The sequence below is a fragment of the Triturus cristatus genome, chromosome 3_2 (genome assembly GCF_964204655.1).
Source record: "Triturus cristatus chromosome 3_2, aTriCri1.1, whole genome shotgun sequence".
Classification (NCBI taxonomy): Eukaryota; Metazoa; Chordata; class Amphibia; order Caudata; family Salamandridae; genus Triturus; species Triturus cristatus.
In genome coordinates, this window is record NC_140584.1 from 980,869,683 (window position 1) to 980,887,529 (window position 17,847).

At 44.6% G+C, this 17,847-nt stretch overlaps 1 protein-coding gene across 3 annotated transcripts in view; it reads right to left on the minus strand.

Moving 5' to 3' along the window:
- The window catches only part of LOC146858930 (P2X purinoceptor 1-like), a 725,716-nt gene that overhangs the window by 122,514 nt on the left and 585,355 nt on the right, over positions 1–17,847 (minus strand). For all 3 annotated transcript variants that reach the window (XM_085649572.1, XM_085649574.1, XM_085649573.1), the window contains exon 8: positions 6,373–6,503. In XM_085649572.1, the coding sequence (XP_085505698.1) occupies positions 6,373–6,503 (131 nt within the window). The remainder of the gene's footprint in view (positions 1–6,372; positions 6,504–17,847) is intronic.

Sequence of the window (17,847 nt, forward strand, 5' to 3'; positions counted from 1 at the left end):
GCCTGTTAGCTTTATTGACAGTTCACCGAAGCTTTTTAGCCAAATCTTGTTTAGCAGATTGCAAGCATGGATTGAGGAAGCGGATGTGTTGACACCCCTCCAAGTAGGCTTCAGGGCCCGGACAAGAACCATTGATCAAGTGTTAAAACTACAACTAATCAATTGGGAATACGTCACTTCGGGGGGTGGGCATCTTTTCGTCATTTTTGTCGATCTAGAGTCAGCTTTTGATTTAGTTCCTAGGGAGGGCCTGTGGTCACTTCTAACCAGCATGGGGATATATGTATATATATATATATATATATATATATATATATATATGCTAAGACACGTTATATTAAGTTCCAAATTGGGACTTCAACAATTTACTGCAAAGTGGCTGCGCACCCTCATTGCTGAGGTTAAGGAAACTGTAGATCATGTCCTGTAATTTTGCCCACAGTATCATGCACACAGGAGGAAATGGATCCTGCCAGTACGCTGTAACTTGGGCATTAGGGACTAAAAAATTGCAACTAGGGTATTCAGGGCAGACACACCTCAAGTAATTGTCTTTGCTGTCACCTGGTTTCTTCTATATATGTAGAGACACAGACAGAAAAAATGACTGCACCATTGCCGCCCAGTATAGATCACCTAAAATTCTTGTGTGTCCTAGTTACAGTTCGATGTCATTTTTGTTTTTTTATATAGACTGTTTAACAGTAGATAATCAGTATAGGAACTGTTGGATAAAATTCACTTTTGCATCTTAAAATTGTAATGATGTTCCCCCTATATGCTGCCAGTCTTAATTGTGGGTATCATAAATATTTTAATTATTTTATATGTTATGTTCCTCCTATATGCTGCTGGTTTTACCCGAGGGCATTACAAACATTTTAATTATTCTACATTTTATAGTTCTGTTTTTAGCTGTTTTTATTTCAAGATTTGTTTTCACAGTTTTAAGCTATTGTGTTTGCTTTTATGGCAATTGCCGAAATAAAGCTTATTGAAATGATGAAGGTTTTCCTTCCCGGATGAAGGAAAAATAATTTGGTCACCTGCCTGTTGATAACTCAGGGATGCATGGCTTTGACATGAACTATTCTCCCATGTACCAGATTATATATTCTCCTTTTATTCTCCTTTTAGCCTGGCAATTTCGGATCTCATAACCCAACAGTTTGAACAGAAAGGCCCTTTAACTCTAAAGATGAGCAAGTCATTCCAATGGTGGTTGAATCCGGACACAAGTTATCCTCTGGAGATCAACCCACTCAAGACACTAATGGCAGATATGATTGGAAGGGTAGGGTACTACCTTGAAGGAAGATTCGTCACCAGGAAATGGTTCCTAGGATCAAAGGAAATGCTTTTCCAATTAGAAAGAGCTGAAGGAGGTTCAGCTGGCCCTCTTATATTTTGCTCGCTTCTGAGAGGTCACAATGTACAGATCAGAATAGACAATCAGGTTGTCCTACTATACATTAACCATCAGGGGTGTCACAAGAATTATTTTTGAATCTGGCTTAAGATATTTGGCTATGGGCAGAGAGCAATCTCCAGTCTCTGTGGACAGTATTTCTTCTAGTGGGGAAGAATGGGGCTGTAGTCCAACGGAGCAGGATTGAACTCTCATCAATTTCTCTTTCTCCAATCCCATCATAGAACCCTCCGATAACACTGACAGCTGGAGTTCTGGAAATAGATCTATTTGCCTCCAGGAAGAATGCCCTCCCTGTCTGATTTTTCATCTGGACTACATGTCCAGAAACCTGAAGACTGGATGATCCTTTCAATGGCCCAAACAGCTGCTGTATACATTGTCTTCTATTCCCATCTATTAATTCTGATGGTAAAATAAAGACACAGAAAGAACAGGTAAGGGTAGGCAAGTGGTCCAGTGCTGGAGTAGTGGCCCATGAAGATCTCTCCTACTGCAGTTACCAGTACAAGTGCACTGCGTCTGTCTGCTGATTCTTCACCAAATGAAGGGCAGTTTTCTCCCTTGAGCACCCCTAAACTGCATACAGCTGGGGGTATGGCACTTGAGAAGATGAATCTGCAGGCTGTCAAATGTTCTACTGAGGGGCCATCATTCTTACAAAAGTTTAGGCCTCAATCCGCTCTAAAATCTTATTCATGTCGTTGGCAGACACTTGAAAAAATAGTGTGCTTCTAGGAATGTAAATTACATTTTTGGGAATACATTGTGTGTTCTTTTTTTTGTCCATTGTCAGATTTTTGTCCATTGTCAGATTTACAGCAAGATGTTAGTCCCAGATTCAATCTGGCATACAGGACTATTAAATAAACAGTACTTCTCCCCTAATCCCTACCACCTCTCCTCTCCCCATATACCCCCAGTCCACCTCCTACACCAGGATTAGAAAGTGGTCAGGTTCCTTCCTTCATGGACCCCTGTTGGATCCTGTTTGGTTCAAGCAAGATCCCTCTGTATTGAACCCAGTCCCCCCAAACCTTAGAGTGCTTTTGTGGGCAACCTTTGGCTGTGTAGATTGGTAGGCCCAGTGTCATACAGGAGTCCAGCCCCTTTTTCCGCTCTTCTAGCAGGGGGTGGTGTTGTTTTCCCAATGCCATGGAATATCCCTTTCTTATCAACCATTAGGGCCATTCAAAGCAGTGAAATTTTATATGTATTACTGTCCAGATCAACCTGTATATGTAGTAGCACTAGTGTTGGGTCTCTTGGGATATTCCAGCCCAGCACCTCCCTCATTTGTGCGGGCCCCCCATCCCAGTCAGCTTCTTACAGGACCAAATTGTATGTAGTAGGCCTCCCACTTCCCCTTGGAATCGCAAGCATCTTGGAGAGAGCACCAAACTCCTCATCCACAACCTATATCTCGTCCAGTATATATGGTGACGATAATACAGCTGAATGAGTCTGAACTGTGTGGCAATCGCCGCTTCCCTCCAATCCTACTGTTCCAGCTGTCCTAGATCTGATTCCCAGTACTCTCTGAGTTTCAGGAACGTGTCAGGTAGGTTAATCACCAACATGCAATATATTTTTGGAATCTTATGAGGACCCAGGTTTTTTCCCCCAGAAATGTTTCACGTGTTTACTTTTTTTTTTTCTTACCTTTCTGCCTCACAATTGCTCGGCTGGGCTTTTTTCCCATTGTCAACCTTTCTATGCCTCAATACTGGGAAGTTGCCCCCGGCCCTTAGTTCTTCTATAGTAGCCCCTTACTGTGTGATTCAAGATCTATTGTGTGAAGACCTATAGACGACAAAGACCCTTAAAGGATTTATGGAGTTTTCAGTGTGATCTAATGTAGCAGCTGGTCTGGTACAGGGCAACCATGTTTTAGCTGCTAAAGTGGGGAATGAGAATGCCACTGCTTGGGCTGCAGTGAAAGGAGCTTTAATGTCTGACATTTGCAATGTTGCGACAATGGACCACCCCTCATATGTTAATGAAACACAAACAAGACTTCAATTCGGGGGAAAGTGTTTTCATCTTCTTTTGGTTGTGTTCTGGACTCAGTATTAAAACAGAAATGGATGAATACATTTTTGAGCCAGCATGCAACCTATATCTTGCATTTCTGTGAGTCAATGTGTTGAAGCAGAATGATCCAGTTTGGTATGTGAGGACTGGGATGAGGAAGATGGACAAGGAGGTAATCGCCTGGTCATTGCTTCAAATGTTTCCGGGGAATTCACAGGAAGTGGGGATGTGTGACTTCATCTTTTATTGAATCATGGAAGGTGTGGCAATAGGGAGGGAAGCTATATAAGGAGGGAAGCCATAATGCAAGGCTGGGAATATTTAAGTCTGGCTTGGAACAACTTCAGTGCACAGGAGCAGGTGATTTAAGGACTATGGAGAAGAATACCCCAACTCTGGTTATTTGATATTAATGGTAGGTAACTGGGCCATGAATAATAAAGGAGAAGCAATGCGCATGCAGCTTTAGTACTCATTGTCTTTCATTGCTTTGGCCCAGTGGACCCCCAGCTGAACTGCTGCTTGGTCAAATTCCTGCAAAAGGCTGAGAAAAGACTGCTCCACAACACAACCCCAACCCCCCCAGGCTCGCTGAGTCAACCTGCCACCTAGGGACAATGGATGAACCACTTTCCCGCACAAAAACAATCTACATTTGAGCTGCACACTTTGTATTTGTAATTTTATTTCATCAGGAAACAGTGCAACCTTCTAATTAGGTGACACCGTGACAGAACCAGGTCATGACATTTTAAAAGTCTTTTTCATTAATAAACTGTTACTGTTAATACGTATTTAAATTAAATGGATTTTGAATGCTCATGTTTAATACGGCTTTTAAAAATGCCTAGAGTATCAGTTTAAATTGATTTTATGAACAGACCGAATCAATAAACTTAAACTCATTGGGGCTTATTTACAAGCCGCTTGCGCCACTTTTGCGTCACTTTTAACATGGGAAAAGTGACGCAAAAGTGGCGCAAGGGGCTTGTAAATCTGCCCCATTATCTCCAGTGAGTAACTTTGGGAGAAGCACAGCTGGGTCCTCACAGATGACATCACCAGTGAAATGTGGATGAGTAATTCCAAACCCTGATGGTGCATGAATTAAATTCCTGACGCACCACTGCATGAGCAATAATGGGAAGGTTTAGCTACAGAAAGTGTTGGACATATACTCTCATTGGACTCAATGATGACGCATGCCACTGGGAATCTCAATGGGTGGGAGTCCTTTAAAACAACATTACTTCCAACCAGGGTTGGCTCCTTCCTTACAGTGGAGGAGCTTCGCCCCACTGAAGGGCCCCCAGAGATGAACAATAAAAGGGTAATTCATTACCATGTTATTTTTCATCGTACCATCCTGAACCGAGCGTCAGGACGGGGCAGGGCCTTTTGAGTGACAGCAACGAGGAGTGGTGGGTAAAGGGCTGCCTTTGCACTGTTTAAATTGCGCATGCGAAGGCCAGCCAGACGTGCACTTTAAACCTCTCAACCCAGCTGTCTTGAGACAGCTAGGTTGAGAGCAAGTGCAGGCCTCCAGTGCCCTCTGGAGCATCAACGGAGGCCGCTCCCACCAATCAGGGCACTACTCACATGCTGGATAACTGCACACGAGCAGGCCAGGATTGGTCGAGGGAGAAAGCTGGGGCCTGCACTCGAGTGCCAGCAGAAAGGGTTGGATTGAGGAGGACACCCTCATCACAATCTGGTGAGCGCTTTTTATGTTTTTTCATTGTTTTATTTTGTTTGCTCGCCGCGCTCCTCAGTAGATGCCAGCCGCCACTGCTTCTTACTACACACCTTTGTTTGGTTTATGGAATATTTCTAATTTGCCTGCAGCCTTTCCAGGTTTCCAAGTTCTATGTGTGATTAGCTGCTGCAGTCGAGGTTTTTGCTTCACATTCTGGGAGTTGAAGTTATATTATCCAATTACAAAACCAAGAATAGAAATCTAGTGCAAAGAAAATACCTGGACTGGAGCAGCTGGCCACGCAGAGATCTAGGAATCTGGACAGCTGCGAGTCTGTGTCTTCTGAGGCAAGTCCAGTTTAGTGCAGAAGAAGAGAATCCCAGGAGAGGTCAGAGTCCAAGGCATCATTTTGTGAATGACGGCTTCACCGTACTCGACTAAGGCCAAACACACTGGTGTGTATCTTTGCACGAATTTCACACCCATCTGTGCGCGCAAATCAATTTGCAAATCTACATCATATCTGCATTATTTGTTTTCGCAGGCACATTAACTTTTGCAGGCAGAAACCATGCTTTGTCATTTCATGACAGAAACAGCACCTTGGTCCTTTCATGTCAGAAACAGCAGCTTGGTCCTTTCATGCCATTGAACTGGTCACACACACATATTACACCCCATAGCATAAATGAGTGCCTGTAGGTCTTCCACATGATGCTGTTCGTTTTGTCTGATGATGCCCTTAACACTACGCCCCTTCCTGGAGGTATCACTACTAATGTACATATTTGATAATATATAACATAACGAGCAATTGTTCAGCCCTAGGAGGTCTCCCAGCACTATTGGCAAATAACAGATGTTTATTGTTATTCAACTCAAGGATTCTCATTGTATCAACAAAGGAAGGTTGCAAAGCTGAGTGGACCCACTAGGATTCAAAGCTGTGGTCCAAACATATTTATGTTCTGATCCATGGTATGCCCTAGACATTGTTGCTGTTTGGGATGTATGCAGATTGTTACACGTGATGTCACAGTTCACGAACATATCTGTGTAATGTGTATCCTACCCATCTTGCGTATTGTTCACACTATGCAAAACCACAAAGAAACAGTGTGACTTTCTCGTCCTTTACTACCTTTGTGTGGAAACCTTAGTGCCACCATCTCATCTGTTCCAGATGACATTTCAAACGAAGAGATGCCCTCACCTGAAGTTGAAGCCCTTTGACACCTGATGTTGAGGATCATCAAGTCCAACGAACTTATAGGTTGGTTTGCAAAACTTTATGGCCCAGTCTAGATCACACTCCCAATCAATAATGATGCCAACAGTGCCACCCTGTTAAGAAATCATAAAAGAAAACTTTAGAGACCATCAGTTAGGTCGTTTTGCTAGTGCTCACATAGCAAAAAAAACATTTAAAAAGTAAATAGACATGTATTACATTTCTGATCATTGCAAGGCATCAATGAGTTAAAACAAATAAATAACTTGTTGTTTTATTGACCTTCGCTGCCAACCTCTTTCCATACCATAGCAATGTAAATAAGAATTGGTATTATTAGGTAACTCAACAGTGCTCACTTGATCAAAATCATAAGGACGAAGGATTAAGTCATCCCACTGGGATTCCATTTCATGGCTTTCATGTTACACACAGATCTCAGTTTGTTCCATAGTTGGGCCACACAATAGCTATCATGGCAAATAGGGCAATGTGAGTAGTAGATCTGTTGTGCTCTCCGAAATAAGATCTACGTTCCAACATCACAGATGGATCTCATTACCAGGCATACCAAACCTCTGAACTGGTTTACTAGCTCAATAAGGTGCCAAGTGTCATTGAACATATCTACAGCTCGTTGCATCTACCTCTGTTTTTGACCAGAGTCAAGAGCATGATTCCGCTGAACTAACGGCTCACCTGACGACCCCCCAGCCCTGTGGACAACTGATGAGAGAATAGGATGCCCTAAACGTAGATCTGCTTGCACCAATACCAAAGATCCTTTTAGTGCGTTCTAATGGTCATACTGGCTGCAATGCACCACATAGGACATGGACATGCAGGCCTCAACTAATGAGCCTGGGCTAGGGGACAATGTTTGCTTGCACCTGAGAAGGGCCCATGGGGTTCATAATTTATGGGCTCATTTGAGTATTAGGAGAACAGGAGCTCGTTCATACACTGGTTGAGCTACTGCTCTGCCACACCTGGGGTTTAGAACCTCGTTTTGAGATGGGGATAGGTGAGTCACAGTAAAGGACAGCAGCTCACTCACCATAATCCCACCGACTTTAGTGCATCACTTGCCACTCTGACAACAAATCCCTTAGCCATTACAAACACTTCAAAGTACCTCCACAGAAGTCTTTGAGTCTACCTACAATGAAGTGAAAGCTGTGTAACCTGATTCAACTGAGCCTGGATCTCTGTTGAAGAACCTCTACCTAAATATGACATGGACCCTTGGTACCCTTTCTTTAGCCAATCATGCAAACCCAAACCAAGCAGCAAAGCCCCAGATACATGGTTCTAAGAAGAATTGGCCAAAATGAAATGCATCAAGCACAGGCCCCCCTTGATGAAGAAAAATCCTGCAAGGCGCACAGTTCAAGCAGAAAACACGAAGCGGCCTAGCTATGCAAAAAATGCTAATGAGGCCCATAATAATACATTGAAGGAGATATTTAACACCTGCAACAAAATAACTAATCCCAAAGACCTAAAAATTAAACCTTGTGCTGTGTGCATCTCAATAACACTGCACAGACCGATTGTGGTTTTTAGAATCCAAACTTTCACAGATCTCTGACACCATCAGCATCACCAGCACACTACATATATCATGCCCCCCTCCTATCTCACTGCCTCAACTATTTAATGAATTCTCCTCCTTTGAACCCATAGAGATCAAGAGAGGTTAATTTTAGCCACCAAAACCAATGCGTCTAGCACAAAAGAGTACATGTGCACAGGTTCATGTTGTAAACAATTCCTCTATTCCCTGCCCACCTTCTTTGTCCCGGATGTGACAAACATGATATACTGCTCCTTCAGATGAGGAACCAAACTTATTCCTTTACATTATTATACAACATCTAACAGTGCCAAAAACACACTCAACCCGTTCCTTACTCTGCCATCTTCCTAGGTAGTTTACCTGAAGCTTGGCGCTCACTCTCCTGTGACACGCGTATTTTGGACCTATTGTTGGCGGCTGCATTTCGCAGATCACCAAGAATTATAAAGATTGTACAAAATTGTTTTTTCAGGTTTGGTGGTATGCGGTGTGCTATAACCATAGACTGGACACAATCTATGTTCCTCCTATGTCTTTAAATCTGAAACGCCAGATCTTGAGTTCTCCAGTCACCGTTCTTAGCGGACACAGTGCTCATCGTTCCTTTGCACGCACACCTATTCAACAAGAAGTCCCTCAACATCCCTGACCTTCCACTTATTTCTGCTTAATATAATTAAGTATGCTATTTTGCTATCATAGTTATGCATGTAACTCATTTGTAATCCACTTGTTTTATCTTCTATTTGTATGACCAAACTTTTCTTCTTTCAGACCGTGTATAATCTCTCTATCCCATAGATGAACTGATCTGTTTTGTTATGTTTCTATATATTTTCATTTTTTAGTTCTATTATCTTATGCTTTATTATGTTCTTAATAAACTCATTTTAAACACTAAAAAAACACACTCAAAGATCTTCACAAACTATATGCCCACGTTAAACCTCCCTGCCATACCCAGACCATGGAGTTTCACCCTGAGCCCTGAGACAGAGCGCCGTTTCTCTTTTTCTGGTCCTGCCCCAGGTATGGCTGTTTCTAAAATATATTAAATAGTAATACTTGGCACTTTGTAATTTTTGGTAAATACTCTCTGGTCCTGTGATCCTCTAAGCTCTGCAAATAAGGACACCAGTGGTTTGCTTGCACTTCTGATGTGGCACACCTTACGTCTATTTGAGGTTATGGACGGGAATACGACTCTTAGACGAGGAGACTTTGGTATTGATATAACTCTTCCAATCTCTTCCATTTCACTTGTCCCTCACCTCCTATTTTCCACTTTCAAAATGTACATTGGGTACTTTTTAGGTGGATTGACCCCAGTGACGGAACTAGATACATTCTAATACCCCTCTTTACTTCGTTTTTCTTCTATTTTACCTTTTTCTTAATATATGATCGCCTTTATATTCCAGCCCTGATGAAGTCTGCTCTTAATATCATAGTAACAGACACAACATGCGTTGGCAAGGAATAAAGAGGGAAGCAATAATGCAAATGATTGTTTGGATGTTCGAATAAAGGACAGTTGATACCATGACCTCAATTATTAGTGATTCACTGAGTGCTCAGAGACCTCTTCTTTGTATTGGGGAGAAGTCTTCTTTTCCAACTGAGGAAGATGGGGTGGCTCTCCCTCCTCCTGAGCACCAAAAGACACATGGACAGTGGCTTTATGGACTCTATACTGGAATAACCTGGTACCGATTGAGTTGGGTGCGCCAAACTTACCCAGCCACCACCTGGTAATATATCCATTCTTTCCTTTCCATTCTCAGTCAAATAATCCTGCCTTCTGTTCTGCATTTATGTACAGACCATGTAAAGCCCCTGAAGCCCTATCAAGTAAACTTTCTAATGTATGCAGATGATACATGAAAGTATTTCTAGAAAGGCAGCAACCCAAAATACAGTGTCAGAGATCTCCTCTTGCCTGAATCATAAAGGCAACCTCTAACTACTGGCGATTGGCCTTTAATGTATAGGACACCCCCCTCTACATCGGAACAGCCATGAACTCATAACTGTTGTCTACCCCCTCAGCACAGTGGTCAAAGGTATCAATTGTCAGACAACACGTAGTGAAAGTTCAGAACACATATCAGGTTAGCATGGAAAGAAAAACATTAGCCATTTCTTCCTCAACTTCATAATAATCACAGAATAGGGAGGCACGTTGAGTTATGTCTGAGTTGGGATGGAGTAGGTAGCAGTCGGGTAAGTGGAGGCTGGGCAAGAAAAGGAAAGACTTACAGTAAAACCAGAAACTGCCATCCAAAGCAGAAACTTTCTCTCAGGAGACAGGATAGAGTGGGTACTTCTGGGGAACTTTAAGCAGCGGAAGCTAGAAACAGTCTTTACTTTGCAACTTGCCTTCTCATATGGTTCTTGCTGTTGTCAGTTGACCCAAAGTTTACCATTCCTAGACCTTTGTTGTGTTTCCGTCACACCGTTTCTACTTGTAGGATTACCCAGCTTTGGTCTTTTCAAAAACACTCCTGGTGTTAAGGGACTCACCTGTCACACTGCTGTTATTCTGTGCTCCTGAACTGTCTGGGCGTTATCATCTGGCTGTTATCGAAAGCCTGGGGTAAGCATCATACTCTGCAGATATCTGACCACATTCTGTTTCGATAACTGTTCCATTGAGAGCCAATCATATTGAGTAATTTCCTAAATCCATTACACAGGGTGCAGCAGCTGTGCTTACCCTTCTCTCTCCATCCCTTATCCCATTTTCTCATGGAGAGGTCACAGTGGAGAACTGTCTTTTGATCGTTCACTTACCTGACATCACAGAGAGAGGATTGGTGGAATTTCATTCAAATTCATGTATCCACTGTTTGTCGAATCCTAATATCAATCTACTGCTCTAATTTCTGTAAAATCCTCTCACCACTGCAATCAACCACCAGGTGGAAACAACACAGGCCAATGTCATGTTCCTCTTAGATCATTGTAACAATTTATGCACTGGCCTCCCAAACACTCAGGGGCAGATTTACAAGCCCCTTGCGCCACTTTTGCGTCACTTTTAACATGGGAAAAGTGATGCAAAAGTGGCGCAAGGGGCTTGTAAATCTGTCCCTCATTGCGCAATCACAGAGGTTACAAAACCAGGTAGCTGGAACATTACTCTGCTTTTGCAAACAAGACTGTCAAGCTCGCTCTGAACATTCTCCTCTGGCTAAAAGGTGAAGTCCAGATGAAATTCAGGGTTCTCTGCAGCATCCATAAAGCAGTCTGGAAAAAATCAGTCAGAAAACTCCACTCTTTAGCTGTTAACCAGATCCGTAACCCTCCTTGAAGAGGATGAAATATGAAGATTTGAACCAAGCCACATAAGATTCTGGAAACTATGGTGGCGTGGCAAGCCGACAACCGAGATGGCCGCTCTGGGGTAGAGCTCTGGTCGGCCGCCGGCTAATTCCCCACAGAAATCTGCTACAGAGATCCGTCTGACCAGAATCATCGAAGAGCGCCTTGAGCCACAGATCACTCGGAGCTATCCCTGAGGCGATTTGATCATCGGACGCCAGCGCCAGCACCAATTTCATTCAGCGGCCGCGAGACGAGGGTGGGCCTGGCGGTGAAGAAGCACGGCCTGAGCTGCGGCTGGGAAGCACGCTGGGAGCCGTCGGCCCGGGAAGCTACTTGAAACTGCCGGATTTCCTTGCCGTGGGAAGGAGCGGCCTGGACACTGTTGGAAGCGCCGGGAACCACTGAGCTGTGCTCTGGTCTGCCGGTGAGTTGCGTCAGCCTGGGGCGCCCTGCTTAAAGCGCCTGGGCTGAGTGGATTGCGTGGGAGATTGCTGCCTGAAAGATCTACGCGCCGAATGAGGGCTGGGGTTGTCCTCTACAACTTTGCGACCACACTTGTTAGTGGGGATAATGTGGGGAGCCATGGACGCCGAGAAGCCAGTGAGGCCGGCTCTCCTGGACTGGATCTCCCCCCACCCTTTCTTTTCTCCAGCTGAAGGTCTGCCACTACAGGAAGTGGGGGGCTCAACTCCCCAGCAGTGGGCAGTGACGCTCCTTGAACTTCCCTGTGCACTGATGCCGGGGCAGTATTGACCCTGAGAAGGAACTCCGTGCGGCCCAGGCTGCGCCGCTATACACTTCACCGTTTGCCATTTTGGGACACGCGCGCAGTAAGGACAAGTACCTAGCAGCTACAAGACGTTCTACGGTAGTGCTCGCGCGCCCCCTGGATATCCTTACTTTTGCCGCTTTCTGCTTGAGGTGGAGGAGCAGGACACAATGGCCACATCAAGGGGTCCCAAGCCATCCACTCTCCAAAAGTTGTGTAAATATGCAAAATCCAGATTTGGAGGCGACGCCATCGGAGGAAGGTACGAAACGGCAGTCAACGGATGAAGGCCCGACACTGGCGGACATAATGGAGGCGGTACAGGGGGCCCGCACGGCGCTGGAGCTCAAAATTGATACAGTCTCCATAGATGTCAACTTGATCCGTACTGATCTGAGAAAAATGGGGGACCGAGTCAAGAAAAAACAAGGGGTGCATTGCTACGCTTACAACCTCCACCACACGCCTGGAATCGGTGGTCAAGACTTTGCAAGCCCAGACTACTGACCTCGAAGCCCGGCTAGAAGATTATGAATGGCGCACAAGAAGGAACAACGTCCGCATTTTAGGAGTTACCGAACGGGCAGAGGGGCCGGCAACTGATCTTTTTGTGGAAGACTTAATCCGAAATCATTTACAACCACGGTCCCTTTCCAACTACTTCTCCGTCGAACGTGCCCACAGAATACCGGGGGGCCCTCCGAAGCCGGACGCTCCCCCTCGTCCCATCTTGGCATGAATCTTCAATTTTCGGGACCGTGATGTTATCCTCCAGGCCGCTAGGAATGGTCCACCCTTACAATACGAGAATTCCAGCATAACCTTTTTTCCAGACTTCACTCACAAGGTGTAGTTGAAACGTCGCTCCTTCCTGGAAGTCTTCGGGGGCACAATTTGAAGTATACCATGCTCTTCCCATCAAAGCTACGAGTGCAGGTGGACGGCAAGTTGTTGTTCCTTGGGACACGTTGGTTAAGTAGCGTTTCCCTCTACTCGGGTTCTTTATGGGTTTCCAAGTGCTCTGAAAATTGGGGTGGTGGGCAGTTCTGCATCCACGTTGCAGGGAGGAAGGGTGGGGGGGGGACCCAGGGCATTCTACAATGGGGGTTGTTTGGTTTTTGTTTTATGTTTTAAGCAATCTGTCTGTGATGCTCATGTACATTTATACGATGGTAGCTGATGCATATGGCGACTCTCTCTATATGTCCTGGTTTAGTGCCCTAGTGTGTAATGTGATTTGTTGGCCCTGGTGGGAGATGGGGCTCCTGTTTCAAGATCCTAATGGGTGACACTCCTACATTCTCCACTCCCCGGAGTCGAATCAAACTGATTACCTGGAATGTTAATGGTTTAGGAGATCGGATCAAAAGGGGGTTAGCCTTACAATATTTGAAGCTGCACTCCCCAGACCTTATACTGCTTCAGGTGACACACGTACAGGGCACCACGTATAAGGCACTGAACCGCTGGGGCTACAAACTGCCCGCCCATGCGGGTTACACTAGGGGATCCAGGGGGGTGGGCATACTTGCAAGGTCTTCCCTTCCCTTTCAGGTTAAGAAAGTCACACACGACCCGGATGGACGATTTGTCACCGTCTCCGGGGATTGGGAGAGTCGATCTCTCAATGTGACCTCCCTGTATATTCCCCCTAAACTTCACTCTGCCACTTAGACAACCTTGGGCTCGCACCTGTTGAACTTACCTGATGGAGACACCTTATTGGGGGGAGATTGTAACGCCGCTTTGATCGGAGAACTAGACCGTTTGCCTTCTTGCCGATCTGAGTCACAGGGGAAACTGCTCTCGGAATTTTAATCGGCTCTTGGACTGATTGACCAGTGGCGTACTCTCCACCCCTTAGATCGGGAGTATACCTTCCTGTCCGGAGTCCATGGGAGTCTGTCCCGTATTGATTATCTTTTTTGCCAAGCCTCCCAGCTTTCCATGTTTGGCAACATTTTTCTTTTTACCCAGGGGCATATCCGATCATTCCCTGACACTGGCACATTATGGTGGTGCTCCTCCCCGTTCACATCGAGAGATGGCCCTTAACCCCTGGTATCTCAAAGTTTCGGACATACGAGATAAGTTGATAATGGCCACGTCTGACTATTTTGCAGAAAATGAGGGCTCCGTCGATTCAGATGTCACGCTGTGGGAGGCATATAAGACGGTGATTCGTGGGTGTGGGGTGGCAGCGGTGGCAGGCCACCGCAAGGAAAAACATAAGTTGCTGGAAGAAATTGAATCAGAGGTGGCTAACCCAGAATGTGATCTTATTACATCTGCTTCCCCCGATACTTTGCATAGGCTTGCAGTGAAGCAGAAGGAATACCATGATATCGCTAGTGAGGCAGCCCGGGCGCACTACCGTTCGACCCAATATAGGGTATATGAAATAGGAGATAAAGCCAGTAAGTTATTGGCATGGTTAGAAAAGCGAGAAGCAGCCAATAGGTGGGTGGCTGAAATTGCATCTCTGGATGGAGAGAGACATAACGACCGAGACGGAATTGCTGAGACTTTCGCCAATCATTTGGAACGTCTCTACATCCCTACATCTACTTCTACTCAGGAGGAGGCCGCCGACTTACTTTCCACCCTCCCCCTACCGAGCTTAGACCCCCAGGAAGCGGCGGACCTTGACCCTCCCCTCGATTCCGAGGAGGTGTCGAAGCTATTGGGGCCTTGCATTCTGGGAAGGCCATGGGACCTAGTGGCCTCCCAATTGAGTTATACAAAGCGGCCTAACCGGTTATAGCTCCTTATCTCCTGCGGATGTACGATGAAAGTGTCGAACATGGGACCCTCCCCGAGACACAACGCTTGGCTAACGTAGCAGTTATATTGTGGTAAATAATTTTCCTTTACCGGGACTGAATTTGATACAGAAACATAATAAAATAGCTCAGTAAAATGAGAGGCAGAATCCGTGGTATTAGAGGTTCGGAATGGGCTTTATTCCAATACTCGATTATAATCGGATGCTCCAAGTTCCGTCACCACGAAGGTTCAGGAAGTGAAGTACACACATTATTGATATGAAATGACTTTTATAATACATACATTACAATGAAGCGAATGCAATAGGCGTAACAATTGATAAGGAAAATGACGAATTGTCTGCGTAACCGAAAATGGGTGGAACAAGGAGTAAAAAGGAACATAATTGGTTGTGATGTCACCTATAGGTGGATCTATAAGATAATGCTTGGCATAGATGCGCGCGCAGCAGCATGACGTGTAACTAGGGGGTGAAGGGGACTTGACATTTAGCTCTATATGTGGAGACAAGAAGTCTGAGGGGTCAAGTCAACCTAATCCCAAATCATATCTAACATCCTATGTTTAAAGAACTATGTTATCCACAAAGGAAGGACTCTCGGACAGAATCTATTCTATACTGACTGTGCGTGCGTGTACAAGCGTCTAGGTGTCTACACTAAATGCGAGGGCAGGAATCTTCCATAGTAACAGGACTATGAATTACTTGCATGAGGGCAGAGAAGCCGGGCCCTTTGCTTGGTAACTGGAAGAATGTTTACTTAAACTACTAGGCAGGAATGCATCGGCTGAGGGGGGAAGCAGATAACTCGAAGGTGAAATACAGTTCTTGGCAGAGAATAGGCTGATGTCAGGCTTCGTGAGCCGCGCAGAGAATGAGACAAAGTTCATGGTCACAGATGCAGGCTCAGACTGGAGTTTTCAGAGGCAGAAGGCAAGAAGAGTTTGATGACAGAATCAGGGCCTACTTGCCTGGACTGTAAAATGGCATGAGTGAGCCATATAAAGCCGGTGGCCTTTTGTACTTAGGAATGGAATATCCGGCCTATTCATGGCGGATCTGACAGAGGACATGTTGACGGTGGACGCACATGTGTTTGCGTCTTTATAACTGGAACTGGAGGGAACATACATGTACTTGTGACATGCACATAGAACCGTTGGGGTCCAAGATAGGGGACATAACTGACCAGAAAAATCCATATTTCCACATTCCCTCCTTGTCCCCTACTTGCCCGTTAGGAGATATCAATCTTCATTAATCCATTGATCTGTTCATATAGCATCATTTGTTCTTCTTTCTTCTTCCGGGATCTTGAATGAAATCTTGGTGGTGGAATACACGATGTGGCACACAGACCACAAATCGCTGGTCCACATTGTAGACATAGACAGCAACTGAATAGTATGAGAAGGCCAATACCTAGGAATGATAGAACTCTCCATCCCCAGGCTGATATCACACTCCAAAACCAACTGGACCAAGTCCAGGTGCCTGGATTCTGGTGTATCTGGCTTACAATCTTGTGAAGGCGAGTTATAGCTTTATATACAGATGGCGAATTCTCTGGTATGAATACGCAGCAGCTGGATCCGATGACCCTACAAGCTCCGCCTCTATCAGCCAAGATGACGTCAAGGACAAGACGATTTTGAAGCACAACAATCCGCATAGCAGACTGCTCTTCTGTTAAATTGCCTAAGGCGGAAATAGTTTCATTCACTACTGCTTCAAGGGTTCTAGTTAATCTACGTATCAGCTTACTATTGGTAACTGTACCTATATAGGGAAAGATGCCTTTATTGAAATCCACATACTTGTCCCATGCCGTCTCAGTATAATCGACAATTGGGAGATCTCTCCGCTCTCTATTGTGTACTAAATGAATATTTCTGTAATAATCAGGAGGAGCTAGGAAAACAGGTGGCAAAAGGAATGCAATATAGCAGGTACCATCCCAATCTAGAGGTAGACGCATATATGCAGTCTGACCACATATAAAGTAGGAGTGGCGATAAGCTCTGAATGAAGATTTTCCTTGATCACTGAATTCTACTGTAGTAGTGCACTTACTATGGCCCATATGTATGGAACCAACCTTTCTTACACACAATTCACCTTTTGCTGGGAATACTGACATGGTGGGTAAGACTAGTTCAACTTCGGATACGACATTTAGAATCATGAGGTTAGGTGTAAAATTACCTAATCCATATACTTCATTTTCTAGATCAGTTCCTGTTCTTTTGGGGCGACCCTCCTTGTCAGGATAGCAGACCTTGAGTAAAACTAGGTTCAGGTTTCCCCATACCCACTGATCTTGGTAAACTGCTGTGTCTGAGTCTATGGAATTCATTAAACTAAACCATGCTCCACAGGAGCCATTATGTGTAAATGGATGTGGAAAGAAAGGCAAGACTCCTTCATAATTCTGATAGGGAGGGAGTCGGCCACACACCCAACAATTAGTTGCATTACTAGTCTGATGGGAATGATGTAACATACTAATGAAAGTGTTATTGCGCAGCGCAAGTCTATAGGACAATTCATGCGGGGGTAAGTCACTAAAAGAATGTTCTGCAATAACATTGTGAACATTTCTGGCAATAGGGTAATATATGTGCAACAACATACTTGTAATAATTATTAAAAGACTTAAGGAAAACAAAATTAATAAAGTCACTATACAATGGCTACGCAGTGATTTACAATACGCCTGTCGTTTCATCATTTTTCGCGACTGTCCATGATTCAGGTCTAGAGGATACATGTCAGAGACAGATTCAACCGCTTCACCTAGGAGAGGACTTAAACAATCAAACCGTCTGACGTTCTAGGTCTCAACTTAACTTTGTAAAGTTCTGTTTCAGTCTTTTCAACCAAAGGAAGTTTTGAATCAGTCTGTGAGGGAGTGCAGGGCACAATGTCTATATCCGAGGATTGTCCATGAAATTTCTTGATATGACTTGAATGAATCCAACCCTTGCGGCCCTC